At 41.4% G+C, this 19,441-nt stretch overlaps 2 protein-coding genes across 3 annotated transcripts in view; one reads left to right on the forward strand and one right to left on the reverse strand.

Moving 5' to 3' along the window:
- The window catches only part of LOC104658490 (keratin-associated protein 9-2-like), a 335,619-nt gene that overhangs the window by 1,608 nt on the left and 314,570 nt on the right, over positions 1–19,441 (forward strand). The window lies entirely within an intron of this gene.
- KRT12 (keratin 12) lies at positions 13,313–19,225 on the reverse strand. Its single transcript, XM_010388525.2, has 8 exons — positions 18,624–19,225; positions 18,160–18,242; positions 16,845–17,001; positions 15,704–15,865; positions 15,486–15,611; positions 15,124–15,344; positions 14,571–14,641; positions 13,313–13,777 (listed from the first exon to the last, which is right to left on the reverse strand). Exons 1-8 carry the CDS (start codon positions 19,191–19,193, stop codon positions 13,680–13,682), a joined length of 1,488 nt encoding a protein of 495 aa, XP_010386827.1. The 5' UTR covers positions 19,194–19,225; the 3' UTR covers positions 13,313–13,679.

Genomic DNA, 19,441 nt, shown 5'->3' on the forward strand with positions numbered 1-19,441 from the left:
CCAAGTCTTTTAAATTTTCCAGGTTATGGATCACCAGTTCATTCAACTGTTCCTTAGATGATGTGGTTTTCACTTCTGTTATCATGTAGGTTGCCTTTAGTTGGATCACTTCTATATCCGTAGGATTAATCTGACCCCTCTTTTTCTGTTTCTAGTATTAGCTTAGGGAATATTTTTTAAGGAATGCCTGCTAACTGTGTTTTATCCCATCGCACTTCATCACCAGCATAATGCTACTTCCAAAGATATAACACAGAATTTATTGTTTTCATATTTAAATTTATAGAAACTATTTAAATTAAATAATTAATTTTTAGTAACATATACCCCCCCCCCCAACTCCTTGGTTTCAGGGTTTGGTTTCAGGGTGGCTCAGATGTCTTGAACACATTTGTAATGGAAACTTGATAAACTCCCATTTTGGGTTCACCCTCTTTTCTTGGGTGTGGGGCCAAAGTTTGTCACTTATATTAACTAGTTGGCTTGCAAGCTATAATTATCTTCCTTCTCCAATTAAAATCACATTTCTGTATTGCCACATCTAGTTATTACAAAATCTAGCAATACACCTTGGATTTTTATTTCCCTCTAAGCAGACTTTCCCTGACGATTCATATTTTTTCTTCTGGGTTGTTCAACTCTTAGGTGTTGCTGTTATCCCACTGCTGAATAGGACATTGTTCCCAACAAAGATTGATCAGCGGGTACTTTACAGTGTTGTTGGTTTTGTTTTTCTGTGTCTCATTTGCTGTATTAGAATGATTAAAACACATTATTATTATTTCCAGATTTGATTAATAGAATTTTGGGTGACTCATATACTCCAGCTCTACCTAATGTGACAGCATAATTGGATCCAAATGAAAAATTCAATCAACATAGGCTTTTACTTTAAATTGTCCCAAATGAAAGTCTTAATTAATAATTTTCCTTGGATTTTAGCTAATCCGTTTACCTGAATTTTTCAATCATGTGATATGAATGTACGAACCTAATGTGATATTTCTAAACATCATTTCAACCTACATATATTTGGCATGCCCACATTTTCCGCTAGATACTGCATTAAGTACTGGGGACTTATTTCTGGATGGCCAGTAATACCTGGCCCAGCCTTTGAGGAGGAGTAAGATACAAAAATTCATCTTCTAAAAAGGAAGTGCAGACTACCTGGGTCAAGGAAGTTAGGGTTCTTAGCTGATGTGATGATTACTTAGTCTTATGGGAAAGCACTTCAGAGGGACACGCTCTTTGGTCCTATTCTTGCCAATCCACTCCCACTTAATACCATATATTGAAATTCTATGTACTCCTCAAGGCTCTGCTCAGATGCCTTTCTGCTGTAAAGAGTGGTCCTCATATCCTAGCCCTTTATATTACCTCCCTTTTCCAAACTTCTATGGCAGGTCACTTTATACCTGGCAAGGCAAGGTTATTTGCATACCTGACTAGTCTGCTCCCATTTGCTTCCATAGTGACCAGTAAATATTAGTTTGATTGAGAGGAAAGTGTATTTTACTTATTTATTTTTAATTTTTATTCCTAACTGCTAGACCACCAAGGAGAGAGAACAGTGTTTTTTAGATAGAACACCTCGTTATTAAGGGAGAACAAGTTCTATTTTGATCTAGATTGGCAGGAGTATTACATTTTCAGACTGAATATTTTCATGCAAAGCCAGTGCTCCATCAATCGTTTTAAGAGAAGTCAGTTTCGTATCTATAGTTAGACGATTGTCTGCATACAAAGCACACTTTAATGACAAATTAGAGGATTCCAAGGTTGCCTTTATAAGTGAATATCTACAGATACTTTTTTTTTCTTATAAATACTACATAGAAACCAAGTTACTCTATGTTTTGAAAGCAACTTCTAGTACTCTTTAGATGTATGGGAAAAAGTCCTCAGGTTAATTTCCTTAAGAAAAAGCGTCATGAATTAAAAGACTGCTTGTTGAAACTGAAGATCACTTTCTACTGAGTCACCAGATATTGAGCAATATGATTTATATCAATATGCCTTGTGAAATTGTCAAGTTAAAGATTGTACATATTAGATAAGAACATTTTATGTCCCCATAGAGTGACAGGTATCTTGAGGGTTTTCTGGAAATATTAATTGAATTCAACAAATATCTCAGTAAAATGCAAACAGCTTGACGGATTTTTTAGTCTCAAACAGCAAGCCTAATTCCTTTATTAAGACTTAAGGAGAAGGAAGTAAGTGGATTTCAATTTCATGTGACGCAAGCATATTTTAAATAGAGTAACCAAAACAAATAGATTCAAATGGAATCTATGCAAACCATCCTCTTTGCTTCCTTTGTGATGGATACTCCTTAGCTGCTGTGCCTTAATAAGGTAGGGTTTGTTCGTTCAGTCTTTCCAGAGATAAGTGTTGGAAAATTTAGAGTTAATAAATTAATGGATAAAAATTCAATGACTATTTCAAGAGAATAATAGGAGAAATATATTGCCACCATTCAATGTTTGTGCAACCAATGTTTATTGAGTGCTTTTAATGGCACCTAGAGAGTAATACAGGCGGCCCAGCACAGTGGCTTATGCCTGTAATCCCAGAACTTTGGGAGGCCGAGGTGGACAGATCGCTTGATTCCAGGAGAGTAACGCAGACATTATTCCAGCTTTTATTGAGTGAATATTCTAGCATTTGTACATAATTCTGTGCACATATATTCAACAAGTATTGATTGTCTCCTATGCAGTAGGCTATATGTGCTGTTTCATGCACTGTGCTAGATGCCAGGGCTACAGTGGAGGGCAAAACAGACATGGCCCCTGCCCTTAGAGAGAATGCAGTGGTAGAGCCGGACATTATTTCAATATTCATACAAATAAATGTATAATTGCAAATTGTGCTAAGAGCTGTGAAGCATAACTACAGTATAGAATGAGAGGGTAGAATAGGAGAACCTGACTTGGTTAATGAGGGACATTTGAGTTAGGACCTAACTGGTGACTAGGATTGTTAACTAGGCCAAAATGGGGGAGGAGGCTCATTCTAGGTTAAAGAGGGAAAGTTTGTGAGAAGCTGCCAGAGTGGGAAGGAGCATGGCATTAGAATTTACTTGACTGTAGTATTGCTGTCACTCAGTATATGTATATCAAAACTTCATATACTGTACATCTTAGATATATACAAAAATAAACAAGGCCAGTAGGTTTGGTGAAGATAGAGGGAGAGAAGGCACACAATTTGAAGGAGGGTAGAGGGGGCCAGGCCAGGCCATACCTTGCTGGGTTTTGGTCTTTATTCCAAGGGTAATAGGAAGCCTTTGAAGGGTTTTAAGCAGTGGAGTGACTGGATCAGCTTTTTCAAAATGATCCCCCCAGCTCTGGTGGAGAGAGTGGAAGAGAGGTGGGTGCAGGTGTAAGTTGTGTGGTCAGCAAGGTGAGAGACACGAATAGTGGCTTGGATGAGGAGGCAAAATACCAGATATGTTCAGGATATGCATAGGTATCTGTCGAACGAATGAATAAATCTAGGGATTCAGGAGACTTGGAGCTTGACCCAGTTAAAAAGCTACAATTGAAGGATTTTTAGACCAACATTGATAGAGGAATAATTTTTCTTGGATTGTTTAGTTAAAGTTCAATTTGACTGAAAGGTAAAAGTCAGTCCAAATAAAGCTTTCTTATTTGATGATCTTTTTCTGACAAAATGAAACATAAATGATCCATAGTGATCCTAAATAGATTTTTAGTTCAGAGATAAATTATCATAAAGACATAAGATGTTTGGATATATATGTATAGCAAGTGTTTTATGATACATATTCTACGTGTTGGGAATGTAGTTTTATATGATTAAGTTTTCAGAGTGCCAATGCTTTGGAAAATGCAGCTAAAAAGTCTCCTCCGGACAAATTGACAAATAATTGTGTAACCTGCTACTTCAGCTTTGTGTCTTTGGTGTTATAATATTATATTGTCCTTTATCTCCTCAGAAATTATCTCCTCTGTCATGCAACTGTTCCCTGTGTACTCTGGAGGTGACAGATAATCATGATAATGATGACTAAAACTTTCATCAGGTTCTCCTCCCTCCTGAGACCTTCCTTTCCCTTGAGCAGTTCTTGTCTTCCCACTGGCCAGCGTTCAGTTCTATCTCCTTCAGCTCTGCAAGCTGTAAAAACACCTTCCAGAGTCACACAGGGGAACTGAGTAAAATTCTCCTAACTTCACATCACCCGAAGGACTTTTTCTTACCCCCAGCCTCTGAGTAATAACACTGAGAAGGACTTCATTGTTGTGCTTTCCTATAACACCACTGCCAGATTCTGATTAGCCTGGATCTAATTCTGCAGTACTAATTTTTGTTCCAGGATTATCTGTATTGGATGCTGATTATATATATTTGTATTTTTTTAAATGATAACATTTATGTTATTATTTGTCAGCCTACTCAGTCGTATATTAGATAGGCTACGGAAGTTTAACATTAAAATTATCATCCAGAATCAGCATATAAGGCTGTTTAAAATGGGTATCCAGTGAAAACACCATACAGCACCTTGGGAGGTACTTTTTTGTTTTTTTTGAGACGGAGTCTTGCTCTGTCACCCGGGCTGGAGTGCAGTGGCCGGATCTCAGCTCACTGCAAGCTCCGCCTCCCGGGTTTATGCCATTCTCCTGCCTCAGCCTCCCGAGTAGCTGGGACTACAGGCGCCAGCCACCTCCCCCGGCTAGCTTTTTGTATTTTTCAGTAGAGACGGGTTTCACCGTGTTAGCCAGGATGGTCTCGATCTCCTGACCTTGTGATCCGCCCGTCTCGGCCTCCCAAAGTGCTGGGATTACAGGCTTGAGCCACCGCGCCCGGCCGGGAGGTACTTTTTATCCAATGTAAAATGTAATATCCAGTGTGAAAACGGTATGAAACTTTATTATGTATTTGCCTTTAGTTCATAAAAACTGAGGTTATTTTCAATAGACTATGTAGAGACTTACATATGGTTGGTGCTAAGTAAAAGTTTGTTGAAGGAATTGAAGCCATCCTCACAGAATTAAGAATTCTGGACAGAAATGTAGTTATAATTAAGCTGTAATCAGGCTGCACTTTGACCCACTTCCTTGTAACTAAAAATCACATAACCTTAGATACTGACCATTTGCATCCCCATTGTTCCTGTAGATAGAAATTCTAATGTTAGAATCATGAGGCTTTTGTTTAAGAACTGCTTAAACGGATCCTGAATTACTGTGGAACTGCTAACGCCAACCAATTTAAAGCCTCCCACAGACAAACCAAATGAGCATGAGAGTACAGTTTCTTTCTCTCTCTGTCCCGTGACTTCATCCTGTACTCTTCAATTAATCAACAATCTCTATGCTTTGGCTCACTCCAAAACTCTTAAAAACCCTAGCCCCAGAGTCCTCGGGAAGACGGATTTGAGTTTTTCTCTTTTCTCCTTGTTTGGCGGCCTTACCATTAAACCTCTGTCTCTGTTGCAACCTGGTGCCTCTGGGTACTGACCTGCTGTGAACATCCAGGCAATGAGCCTATTACAGCTACAGAATGAATACACAAATAGAGGCATATGTGATGTCCCACTTGTATACACAAATATGCAAGCAGAGAAAACCAAACACCACGCGTTCTCACTCATAAGTGGAAGTTGAACAATGAGAACACATGGACACAGGGAGGGGAGCATCACACACTGGGGCCTGTCAGGGGGTGGGGGGCTGGGGGAGGGATAGCATTAGGAGAAATACCTAATGTAGATGATGGGTGCAGGTTGATGGGCGCAACAAACCACCATGGCATGTGTATACCTACGTTACAAATCTGCACGTTCTGCACATGTATCTCAGAACGTAAAGTATAATAATAAAAAATACAGGTAAAAATGACACTTCAACTTGTCAAAAAAATTATGCTTGTTGCTCTGCTTATTTGAAATGTGAAATTGCAGCCTTACGTGATTTCTTTAAAATCCCATGTTACTTACAAATAAATATTTCAAAGTGAGTAACTTAGCAGAAGCTTAGTAGTGTATATATAACTTCAGGAGATCGATAAGTGCAAATCAGCAACTAAAATGACCATCTTCTGACCAACCAAGGTCATAGCGCCCTGTGTCTACGGTGTTTTTAAAGATTGCAAAATGCCAGGCTAATGTGGTTATATGTGATATTGTTGTCGTCTTTTTGTACACAGTGAGTCATCTCAAGTTGAGTAACTTGTTCTGAGATAATGACTCACTGAGAAAGCCTGAAATACCATCGAAGTGACTTCTGTTAGAGCCCACTGCTGTCTGTGGGCTGTTTTATCAGTGTGGTTTATTTAGAGGTCTGCTTCTAAATTGTGTATTTGTTCCATCATTTTGAAGAAGAGTTATATTTCATTAAGAATACATACATAGTGAAACAACAATGACATCTTTTAGCAACTAGAATTCACAATGAATTTAATTCTAAAGAAGAGTAGTATGCAGAATTTTTTTTCCTGAAAAGCTTGATGCTCATGTTTTTCATAGTCTATAAAGTTAAAATATCTATTCTGAGTTTTGCAAACAATTTATTGCATGTTTGTAAAGCGTTGCATTTATTTATAATTCTGCTATATTATGCTAATTTAAGAAATAAACCCTAAAATTGTGCATGACAATTCCCAAGAATGCTAAGCTTGTTTTGAGACGGAGTCTCACTCTGTCGCCCAGGCTGGAGTGCAGTGGCACGATCTCAGCTCACTGCAAGCTCCGCCTCCCGGGTTCAGGCCATTCTCCTGCCTCAGTCTCCCGAGTAGCTGGGACTACAGGTGCCTGCCACCACGCCCAGATAATTTTTTGTATTTTTAATAGAGACAGGATTTCACCGTGTTAGCCAGGATGGTCTCGATCTCCTGACCTTGTCATCTGCCCGCTTCAGCCTCCAAGTGCTGGGATTACAGGCGTGAGCCACCATGTCCAGTCCCGGTATTTCTTTTTCTTTTGAGACAGAATCTCGCTCTGTCGCCAGGCTGGAATGCAGTGGCGTGATCTCGGCTCACTGCAACCTCTGCCTCCCGGGTTCAAGAAATTCTCTGCCTTAGCCTCCTGAGTAGCTGGGATTACAGGCACCCGCCACCACGCCTGGCTACTTTTTGTACTTTTAGTAGAGACGGGGTTTCACCATCTTGGCAAGGCTGGTCTTGAACTCCTGACCTCGTGATTCACCCACCTCAGCCTCCCAAAGTGCTGGGATTACAGGAGTGAGCCACTGCTCCGGTTTTTCTTATTTTATATACTCCGTAGTTAATTGTAGAATCCTCCCCTTCAATTTGAGCAGCTACATTAATAATACCATTTTAGGCCCTGTGGTTTGCACCTCTCATCAGGCATCTCACATTTGACTAAAATGGTAGGAATCTGAGGTGGGAGGATCTCTTGAGCCCAGGAGTTTGAGGCTGCAGTGAGCTATGATCGCATGACTACGCTACAGCCTGGGTGACAAAGAGAGTGACTCTGTCTCTAAAGAAAGCTTGTCTTACAGTTCTGAAGTGCTTTATGGCTTGTTAAGCTCCTTCACAGAAATTGGCTTATTTGATGCTCACAACTTGCGACAGAGGGAAGATAAATATTATTCCCCCCTCCCCATATGTTGGGTGAGAAAAGTGCACATTTTCTTTACAAAACTGGAATAGTTTAGGATTCCATGAAGGGAAGAAAAAGAATAAATACGTCTGGGGGAAATATATAAACCAGTTAATTAGTTGTAGAGACTTTTTTTTTCTTTGCATAATAATAGCAGGTAATATTTAGTGCTTACTATACACCAAGTGCGAATTGACCCACAGAATTCTCATAATTAGGGTGTGAAGTGGGTATTTTTTTGCCTTGATTTTAGGGAGCAGAGAACTAAAGAACAGAGGGGTAAATAAAATCATTAGAAAGTGCCAGAGCTGGGACCCAAACTCAGACCTCTGCACTGTGCTTTTAACCTCTATGTTCACTGGTGTACTGCTGTAAAACAGTTTTCTGGGAAATACATTTTAAAAGCCCAAGTTCTATTGTGTAAATACTCCCATCGTGGCCAATTTCAAGCTTCCCATGGTTTAATAGCCAGCTTGGAAAATTCCTGAGTATTTACTGATCGGCGGTTAAGAGCCAGCTTGCTGTAGTATATCTCTGACCATCCTACATGGCCTCTCTGTGCCTGTGGACAGTATCACCTGAAGAAAGGATATTCAATTATTATTTTAAAATGGACTTTATTAAGATTTGCTTACAATGAAATATATTCATTTTAAATGTACAGTTTGAAGAGCCTTGCTAAATGGACCCATCACCACATTCAAGATACAGAACGCTTCCATCAGTCCCAAAGCTTCTCAGGTGCCTCTACCAGGTCAACCAGTTAATTCCCACTCCTCCACACCTTTCAGCTCAGGTGACCACTGAGTTTATTTCTGTCGCTATAGATGAGATTTTATCTTTCTGAAAGTTTCATATAAATGGAATCACACAGTATGCATTCTTTTGTGTCTGACTTCTTTAGCTCAGCACAATCTTGGATTCATTTCCAAGATTTAAGAAACATTTACCCCATAAAAATCATTTACTCAGCCATATGAATAAGAATTTCATTTTCATTTGATATTTGAGTATAGTTTTAAAGCCTGGGTAGTTATTGATTGGCTGGTTTTCTTAACTCTAAATAATTGCTTTCTTTTTCACTTTGTGCCTTATGGAACTGCCTCCTTACTGGTGAACTTTTTGGAAACTGATTATTAGTTAAATAAGACAATTTTAATTTACTAAGTCAATCATTTTAAAAGGTTTGCTTTTTTCTTCTTTCTTGTTTTACAAGGTAAACCTTCTAGTATCAACACATCTCAAGTGGCTTGAACACACAGGGTTAGCTTATCTATTTTTATTTTATTTTATTTTTTGAGGCGGAGTCTTGCCCTGTTGCCCAGGCTCGAGTGCAGTGGTGTGATCTCGGCTCCCTGCAACCTCTGCCTCCTGGGTTCCAGCTATTCTCCTGCCTCAGCCTCCCAAGTAGCTGGGACTCCAGGCACAGGCCACCATTCCCGGCTAATTTTTATATTTTTAGTAGAGATAGGATTTCGCCATGTTAGCCAGGCTGCTCTCGAACTCCTGACCTCAAGGGATCCGCGTGCCTTGGCCTCCCAAAGTGCTGGGATTACAAGCGTGAGCCACCGCACCCAGCCAGGGTTCGTTTATTTTCAAGTTCGTTTCTTGAGACTCCAGAAGATGGCACTCTTACAAAGCCTAAGAAATAAAGCTTTGGCAACCTATGGTTGTTTTTCTAGGTGGTTCCTTCCTGCTGTGACCCATTTGCAAAGCCATTTGCTTGGGAGAATAACATTTTTTTTTTTCTAATTATCAGAGTCATATATGCTGTTTGTTAAACATTTTAATAAAGGTATTCTTCAAACCCCTTGCTAATCCCCAAGAGATAACTACTATAACAGTTCAGTATATATACAGTATTTTCCAGACCTTCTACTAGCTTATACACACAACATACGCATATCAAAGTAAAAATGTAAATTTGTAAAATTTTTGATTTTAGGATAATCATAAACAATGCTCTTGTCTTTTGTTATAGGATTCTTTATTCAGTTTTTTTCTTAGCAGTTCTTTTCTTTAAAGACAGACCTTCCACTTCTGCAAGTCATGGCTTGCCGAGTCCAAAGGGACCTCTCACATCTGTGTTGAATTAGGGCTTGTGGCCTAGTGAATGAGGGCTAGACTGTCATGATAAGCATGCTGCTATGGTCTGCACGTTTCTGTCCCCCCATATTTGGATGTTGAGACCTAATCACCAATGTGCCAGTATTAGGAGGTGGGGTCTTCAAGAGTGGATTAGGTCCTGATGGTGGAGCCCTGGCCAAGGGGATTATTGACCTTATAAATGAGGTCCCAGGGGGTGGTTTTGTCCCTTCTGCCATGTGAGGATATATCGAGAAGCTGTGTATGATCCAGAAAGTGGGCCCTTATCAGACACTGAAGCTGCCTCCAGAACTGTGAGAAATATGTTTCTCTCATTTTTAAGCCACCCAGTCCGAGGTATTTTGTTCTAGCTGCCCAAAGGGACTGATAGATGCTGTGCTAGTTGCATTTCTTGTCAGTGAGAACAGGGCAAAGTGAAGTTACATAATAAGAAATGTAATGCTTCCTTTGCCAACTGAAGACTTATAGGACATATTGGCCAAGATAGTATCAGAAAAGAACTATTATTTGGGTCTTGCCGGCTGTGCCGTGGAATCCAAGCCATCGGAGCTTTAGTGGGAAATTTTGTGAAACCACAAATTTTTTTACAGATCGCTTTTTCCCCCCATGATATAACCTTGCCAGTAGCTGACTTCCCCGAGAGCATATAGTCCAGGAAACCAAGGAAGAACTGAAAGGCTTTTGTGATCTATCTTTGGAGGTCATATACTGTCACTTCTTCAATAAATCTGCTCCTCATTCATTGTGGGAGGGAACTACACAAGGGAATGAAGACCAGGAGGCAGGGATCACTGGCGCCAACCTGGAGGCTGCCACAAGTCACCAATGTGTAGATGTTATTTAAAACCATGGGATTGGCCAGGTGCAGTGGCTTACACCTGTAATCCCAGCACTTTGGGAGGCCGAGGCGGGCGGATCATGAGGTCAAGAGATGGAGACTATCCTGGCCAACATGGCAAAACCCTGTCTCTACCAAAAATAAAAAATTAGGTGGGCATGGTGGTGCGTGCCTGTAGCCCCAGCTACTCAGGAGGCTGAGGCAGAAGAATCGTTTGAACCTGGGAGGTGGAGGTTGCAGTGAGCCAAGATCATGCCACTGCAATCCAGCCTGGGCAACAGAGTGAGACTCCCTCAAAAACAAACAAACAACAAACAAACAAAACCCTTGGGATTAGATCAGGGAGGAGAGGCTGTGGAGGGCTTAGATGAGGTTACCTGGGGAGGGAGTATAGAGAGAAGACAAGAGGATTGAGACAACATTCAGTCACAGAGAGAAGTCTGAGAAAAAGCTGCTTATGGAGTGATGGCTCTGGGAGCTTTGTGGAAAAAAATTTCCAAGAGAAGGGAATGCTGAGAAACTGTGGTACTAGCTAATAAATGACCCCTGCATTTATACTTGTGCAAAATCCTTTCCCCTTTGGGTCTCACACCATTCCTATGTAGTTGTAAGGAAAACAGATGTTATTTAAAGCAGTAACTATTGCAGACACTTTTGAGCACCAGGGAAGTAGAATCCTTTATTTATTACTTGGGGGCTATGGACCTTGTTCAGAGGCCTTGATAATCCTTTTGAGTCTGAAAGGTAAAGGTTGCCCCAGGATATATGCTGGAAGGTGAGGGCTAGACAAAGAGAGCTGAGCGTATAATAAAGTGAGATGAGTGGAGGATCTGAAACCATTAAAAAATATTTTTTTCTTTTCTTTTTTTTGAGACAGAGTCTTACTCTGTTGCCCAGGCTGGAGTGCAGTGGCATGATAACAGCTCACTGCATTCTTGACCTCCCCAGGCTCAGGTAATCCTCCCACCTCAGCCCCCCAAGTAGCTGGGACTACAGGTGTGCACCCCCACACCCGATTAATTTTTTTTTGTAGAGACAGAGTTTTGCCATGTTGTTCAGGCTGGTCTTGAACTCCTGGGCCCAAGCAATCTGCCCATGTCGGCCTCCCAAAGTGTTGGGATTATAGACGTGAGCCATTGCATCTGGCCGTATAAATAATATCAAAAGGAAAAACTGCATACTGAAGCAAATCAGCTTAAGTTGGCTGACTAGCCGTTGGCTTTTGGACTCAGCTCTGGAATTCCTCTTGCCTAGCACAACTCCTCCCTCTCCCTTCTGCTCCTTTGACACTCCTTATTCACCATGTCTCCTTGTTTCTTCATCCCACTTTGGTTCTGTGTAGTAAATAATAATAAGACACAAATATTGAGTACTTTCTAGGTGCCAATAGTTTCCAGGTTCCTAGTGCTTTAGGTACACGACTTCATTTCATCTTCACAAAACCCATGCCATGAACCAGGTGCAGTCATTGCTGTCATTTCCACTTCAAGAAACTGAGGAACACAGAGGTTAAGTTACTTGCTATTAAGTAGCAGAGCCAGAAATTGAACCCAGTGTGATGTTAGAGGCCAGGCTCTTAATCATTAAATTTTGCCCATTTTCCTTTTAGGGTTTTGAATTTAGCAACGCATGTTGAACCACGATCTACTCAGGCTGAGACTTTGGCTTCCTTTTTCCCTAATGCAGAACATGATTTCTGTTATTGACTTGTGGGTCTGACCTGTCCCAATGGAGACCCCACCTTGGGCCTCACTGCTGCCAGCTAGGAGAAGGGAGAGCAGAACAATGTTTGTTCACACCGTCTGTCTTTTCACATGTATTTGCCCTGTTTCCTTTCCCTCATCTGCCTGGATGATTTCTTTATGTAGCATTTCATTGCCCCTCCTGGAAAATTGTTCACTTCTCATTCCATGTGTCCTTCTAAGGTCTTTTCCTTTTTGTTTTGAGACAGAGTCTCACTCTATCACCAGGCTGGAGTGCAGTGGTGCAATCTCGGCTCACTGCAACCTCCGCCTCCTGGGTTTAAGTGATTCTCCTGCCTCAGCCTCCTGAGTGGCTGGGGTTGCAGCCACCTGCCACTGCACCCGGCTAATTTTTGTATTTTTAGTTGAGATGGGGTTTCATCATGTTGGTGAGGATGGTCTTGATCTCTTGAGCGCGTGATCCACTGCCTCAGCCTCCCAAAGTACTGGGGTTACAGGTGTGAGTCATGGTGCCCAGCCCTTTGAACTTCTATTCAACAGATCTCACTGTATCACCATTCCTGGTAGATGTTTATCTCTGCCCTCAACTGTGAGCTCCTCAAGGCAAGGACCATATCATATTCATCACTGAGTCTCCAATCTGGCACACTGTAAGGGCTCAGTGTTTCTTGACTGCATGAAAGATGGTGCTAGAAAATGAACAGGACAACTCTCATCTGCTGTAGTAGACAGTATAATTTTGCTACAACCTTGATGGGTTTACATAAAAAGGCCAGAACTTCTAAAAGAATCTTCTTTTAACTTAATCCTCAAACCCTGACATCTTCATCCCAGTTTTTATCTACATTATCATTATTATTATTATTAATGTTTTGTAGAGATGGGGGTCTCTCTATGTTGTCCAGGCTGGTCTTGAACTCCTGGCCTCAAGCAATCATCCTGCCTCTCAGTCTCCCAAAATGCTGGGATTATAGGTGAGAGTCATTACTCCCAGCCTCTATTTTATTATTAGTATTTCAAAAACTTCTCTCTATGCTCTTGACATTATTGTTGGAATCAAGAAGGCATACATTTCACATTATTACCATTCATCTTTTATTACAATTAATTCTATTAAAACAATACTACTTGATTAAAGCTCTATGATTAAAAAATATTCCAGATTACCAGAAGAAAGTTCATTAAAAGTCTACTCCAGGTCCAGAAAGATATAAGGTAATTTTGATTTGTTATAAAGACCAATGTGACCAACATGACTTGTGACTGCATATTGTTTCAGAAGGGCAAAAAGGATTCAGTGTGAATAGGGAATCCAAAGAAAATGGAACAGACAAAAATAGAGATTGAACTAATACACCATGTTACTCTGAAAGGAATGATTTCTGTTTGTAAATTTCTTGTTCCTAAGGAATCAATCATGGGTAGATCTTGTGAAATTTTACATTAGTTCTTCAATTTCCTGAACTTGAGATGAGACCACCTCACCATTCACCATCTCCTGCACAACTGTCTTGATTTTTCGGGTTTTGGTCGGGTCTAAAGATAAAAATGGAATAAGAGGGCAAAAGTTAGTGTTTCAAATATTAATCCAGCATTGGTTGTTTAATGCAGGTTTCTAAATTAAGCATTGGTTGATACAATCCATATAATTAAACTTTCAAAAGTAAATTTTACTTCTTAAAAATGTGTTTTATCCAATGAAAATGAAATGTATTCAGTGTTGCCTTGTACACATATGAAAACTTTTTTTTAAGAAAACATTTCAAAGGTGGTTATGGTGATCATAATATCTTGTAGCAGAGTAGGTTTTTTACCCTCCTAGGATTGCCAATTTTTTAATTTTTATTTTAATTTTCTTAGAGACAGGGTCTGGCTCTGTTGCCCAGGTCAGAATGCAGGGGCATGATCATAGCTCACTATAACCTCTAACTCCTGAGCTCAAGTGGTCTTCCTGCCTCAGCCTCCAGAGTAGCCGAGATCACAGGCATACACCACCATGCCCAGCTATTTTTTTCTTAAGTTTTTTGTAGAGATGGGGTCTCACTGTTGCCCAGGTGGGTCACAAACTCCTGGCCTCAAGTGATCCTCCCACCTTAGTTTCCCGAAGCTATGAGATTACAGGCATGAGCCACCATGCCCCCAAAAGTTTTAATACAGTACAGACTACTTATTTTGTGCAGGAATGCAAAAATGTTTTTCCTTGGCTCAGAATATAAATATGCTTTAAATTAAAATGAATAATAATGCAATATTCAATGAGATCTTACAGGTTTTGCATTAATAAATGTGATTCTGACTTATTCCAAGTGATTCTAGGGTTTCTGCATACCTTTAGAGGAATCAGTTGACTGTGCTTGTGATTTGGAGTCTGTCACAAATAAACTTTCCTCCAAACCATCACTGTAAGAAAACAAAGGAGATGACCTCAAAAAGTGAAGCAACCTGGCTTTTAATGGAAGAGTTGGTCTCAGAAATTAGATTTCCCAATTTGTAGGCCTGAGTTCTTCCAACTAGTGCAGCCTCTGATCACTTTTGGAAAGCTTGTTAGAGGAGGTGGTTCAGGAGGCTACTAGGTGTCCTTCTTATCATCAAGTCTTTGATATCAGAAATTGAGTGACTTTTGCAGTACAGGGAATACTGATTTACAAACTGTTTCTGACAGTAGTGCCTTTGTTCATTGCAGCATTTTATGAATTACCAAGTAAGATAATGGGTGAAAACACTTTGCAAAGTGTAGAGCATTTAGTAAATCCCAGGCATATCTTTACTAGACTTTGTTTGTTTGTTTGCTTTTCTGTCAACTAAAACCCCATTCCTTCTATTTCTGCTGTCCACTCTTGGTCAGCCCCTAAAGGTGTTTGCAGCCTTCGTTGTCTGCTCACCCTTGGGCCTCCCCGTCCAGCAGGCGGCGGTAGGTCTCAATCTCCAGCTCCAGGCGGGCCTTGACATTCAGCAGCCGCTGGTGGTCCACGTTCTGGCGCTCTGCGTCCGCGCGCACCTGGAGCAGCTGTGCCTCCAGGTTGCTGATGAGCTGCTGCACCTGGGACAGCTGCGCGCAGTAATCGCCCTCGGCTTCGGCCAACGAGTCTTCCAGGGATTTCTTCTGCACGCGGGAGGGAAATGGTATAGAAATAAGGATGGAGGGGACCGAAAAGGGGAGGGCAGCCAACGGCTAACGTAATTTGGATGCAGCATTTTCTTTGGAAGTCCAAAGGATGCTGCGTCTGTTTGCGCACGCGCCTACCATAGCGAGCTGGGACTGCAGCTCGATCTCCAGGTTCTGAACGGCGCGACGCAGGTCGGTGACCTCGCTCTTGCTGGACTGAAGCTGCTCGGTGTTGGTGCTAATCTCCTTCCGGAGCTCCCCGCTCTGCAACAGCAAAGACAGCCAGGGCACTCGAGCGCCGAGCTCGCTCGCAGGCCTTTCTGCGAATGTATCAAAGCCTTTGCTGTTTGTGTTACCTTTTCAATGAACCAGGCTTCAGCATCCTTCCGATTCTGCTCAGCGATGGTTTCATACTGCGCCCGCATATCGTTGAGGAGCCTGGTGAGGTCCACTCCGGGGGCAGCGTCCATTTCTACGCTGACCTCGCCTGGGCCGCCCACCCGGAAGCTTTGGAGCTCCTGGGGACAGAACGTGAGAGAGAGGGGCACAGGGGTCCATTGTGACTTTCGTGGGCCCTGGATACTTTTATCCTCCTGGGCCCCTTCCTACACACACACACACACACACACACACACACACACACACTTAAAAATTCTATTTTATGACTGTTGGTATAAAGACAAATATATTAATGTAATATTTTAAAACTTTTTTAACCTAAAAATTCATATTTTTCTTCTGATTTTACAGGGACTTAAGACATATTCATGGGTCCCTGAAATTACCTCAGACCCTGGGAGCAGTGCCTGCTGTTCCTAATGGTTAAGTTGGCTCTGCTTCTTGAGGGGCCATGGCCTTTACATGAAAGGAGGCCTGGTGTACACTCACTGGGGTTTTCACCTACAGCTGCCAAACAGAGGGCTGCAGGCAGTACCTGGGCTTGCACGCTGTACCTGGGCTTGCACGCTGTTTGTGCCACAATCATTGAAAATCTAGTAGAAACTTTCTATTGCCAACGCCCCTTCCTTGCCTAGCCTCCAATATGCACCGTGACACGTCAGAGTTTTCTGTGTGTTATGCTAAGTATAACCAGTTTCTCTAACACATATAACATTATATATTATTGGTAGACTTTTGTTCCTTAACTTTTAAAATACTCAGTTTTTTTTTTTAAATCACTGAATTAGGATAGTTAGCATTCCTATTGTCATTGCTTTATAATGGAAATGACAAAATCAGAAAGTGCCTCTAATTTGTTAAGCCTTAACAGGATCCACCATCACCACCACCACCACACACACATCACGCACACCACACGCACATCACATACACCACACACACATCACACAGATATCCAAAACAAATGGCCATTTTAACAGGGAGACAATGTATTCTCCATACTTGTTCCGACTCCAGATTTCTAAATTTGAAATTGTAATTTTTGGGTCTGGGAGAAAAAAAAAAAGTAGCTGAGTGAGGCTGCCCTGTCTGACTCACCTCCTCGTGGTTCTTCTTCATGTAGGCCAGCTCCTCATTCAGGCTCTCGATCTGCATCTCCAGGTCGGTCCTGGTCAGGGTCAGCTCGTCCAGCACCCGGCGCAGGCCATTGATGTCAGCCTCGACGCCCTGGCGTAGGGCCAGTTCATTCTCATACCTGAAAACCAAGTGCGAAGCAGTTGAGGGAATCAACACAACCATTTGAACAAGGCCACTGATCTTCAGGGCTCATTATTGCCTTACATCTGTGCACCTACTTCATCACGGCAGCATTGCAATGTATGATGCAGATTTTGCTTTTGTATTTTTCCTTTCCTTTTTTCCCACCATTGTTTACCATTTGGTTGGAGAAAAGACAGGTGAAAAAATAATGAGGGCAGTACTTTCCTACCAGCTATGAATCCCAATACCACAGCATCCCAGGGAATAATTTTCCCTTTGCTGGCTGCCATGGCTATAAATAGCAGCAGCCCTCTCTAAGTGGAATTTCTAAAAGCAGTTGAAAATAAGTTACTCTTTTTGCTGAATGTTCTTCATGATTTAACTTAAAACACTGATACTTCTTTAGTGGCTGTTACCAACATTTTACAAGTTCAGGACCATGGCCATTGCAACTTCCTATGTGGAAATTTTGTGAAGCAAAAAGGAAATTAGTATTTCTTCCTTGTATCTGGGAGAGTTGAGCATGGAAAAGGAGGAAGGAATATAAAAATTAGCACATGGTTAATCTTTCCATTGTATGTGTCATCAGGAAACAATGGTTGATACGTTGAAAACTGAGGTTTAGAGGCAGGTGGATCATAAGGTCAAGAGTTCGAAACCAGCCTGGCCAAGATAGTGAAACCCCATCTCTACTAAAAATACAAAAATTAGCTGGGCTCTGTGGCAGGTGCCTGTAATTCCAACTACTTGGGAGGTTGAGGCAGGAGAATCATTGAGGTTGCAGTGAGCCGAGATCGCACCATTGCACTCCAGCCTGGGTGACAGAGTGAGACTCCGTCTCAAAAAAAAAGGAAAAAAGAAAATTGAGGTTTAGGACCCTGGTAGGATTATGGTGTCAGTCACATCATGAGTCAATAGCACACTACAAATATAGTGATCCATAGCCCTGGGTTTAAGCAACTTATAATTTAAGGACATTTAATGTGAATTGCATTAGATTCTAATTACTTTCTAGAACACCCTATGTGAATTTACTAAAACACTAAATGTATGGAGCTTGTGAACTTCAGAAGATTTTATATCAATGAAGGCAGGACAGTAGGGTAGAAGACATGATGGGACATGGCCATGATCCTCAGTTTCTTCCACTCACTTCATCCTGAAGTCCTCGGCAGCCAGTCTCGCGTTGTCGATCTGCAAGAGGAGCTGGGCATTTCCAATGTTGGCTGCAATGATCTGGCATAAAAGAGGTACACACACGAGATGAACCCCAAAAAAACTAGTTAATTATACAAATATATTTTTGACAGAAAGGTAAAAATGGTGATGTTAAATGCTGGTTTTTAGAGTTTAGGACAGTTTCATTTTTCTAAGACAATATCTGTATAAAATAATATTGAGAGGTAAAGAAATACAGATTTCCTACAGAAAGATGATGGAAATGCAATCATTTCTTGGTAAATGATGAAATGGAATGAAACAACCTGGGATGAGAAAATTGCTGCAAGTACAGCCAAATTGGAAAATATCAAAGTTGTAGGTGATTATCACTGTAAAACATTGCAATGGTAAAAAGGAAAAAAATTCCCAAAGCTCCTCCAAAAGAAATCATCTTACCTTATTCCTGAGGTCTTCAATCAGTGGATAATATTTGCTGTAATCACTCTGTGAAGCATCTCCAGTCCCAGTTCCTCTTGTTTCATACCATTCTCGAATTTTGTTTTCTAGCTCAGTATTAGCCTCTTCTAGAGCTCGCACCTTATCCAGGTAGGAAGCTAATCTATCATTAAGATTTTGCATAGTTTCTTTTTCTGATCCAGAAAGAAGGCCTCCATCATTGCCTGAGAGAATACCTAGAGAGCCACCTCCTGGGCTGCCTCCAAATCCCATCCCCAGTCCTCCAAAGCCACTTCCACCCAGGGCTCTCCCATAACCAGCACCCAGTCCTCCTGCCATGGAACTTCCAGAGCCACCCCCAAAGCCAGAACTAGAACCAAACATGGAAGCAGCAGAAAAGCCTCCCCCATAACTGGGTCCAAAGCCAAAGGCACTTCCCCCATAGCCACTTCCAACACTGGAAGCAGACATGCCCCTGGGTCTGCCTGCTATCACACTCTGTGAGGAGAGCCGCCGGGACAGTCCAGGGGTGCGCACTGAGAGTGACATGGTACTGTTGGAGAGATCCATAGCCTGGGGAAAATGGCCACAACTGGAGAGGAAGTTGTGCCAGCAAGCCAGAAAGCTAACCTTTTATAGGCTGTGAGATGGGTGTCGCAGTTGTAAAGTTCACTTTCTCCACTCAAAATTGGGTCCTTCCCCCAGGTTTTTGGTCAGCTCAACAAGTGAATGATTTATGTATAATGAAAATTCATTGATACAGAAGTAATTGAATAATCATTTCCATTAAGTATTTGTTATATGAAAAAGAAAGCTGG

The sequence above is a fragment of the Rhinopithecus roxellana genome, chromosome 19, assembly GCF_007565055.1.
Source record: "Rhinopithecus roxellana isolate Shanxi Qingling chromosome 19, ASM756505v1, whole genome shotgun sequence".
Taxonomy (NCBI): Eukaryota; Metazoa; Chordata; class Mammalia; order Primates; family Cercopithecidae; genus Rhinopithecus; species Rhinopithecus roxellana.

Coding starts and splice junctions, on each gene's coding strand:
- KRT12 (XM_010388525.2), bottom strand. CDS start 19,193: ATGGATCTCTCCAACAGTACCATGTCACTCTCAGTGCGCACCCCTGGA. Junction 17,002..18,159: donor GCCGAGGACTTCAGGATGAA/GTGAGTGGAAGA, acceptor CTTGGTTTTCAG/GTATGAGAATGAACTGGCCC. Junction 15,866..16,844: donor TGAAGAAGAACCACGAGGAG/GTGAGTCAGACA, acceptor TTCTGTCCCCAG/GAGCTCCAAAGCTTCCGGGT.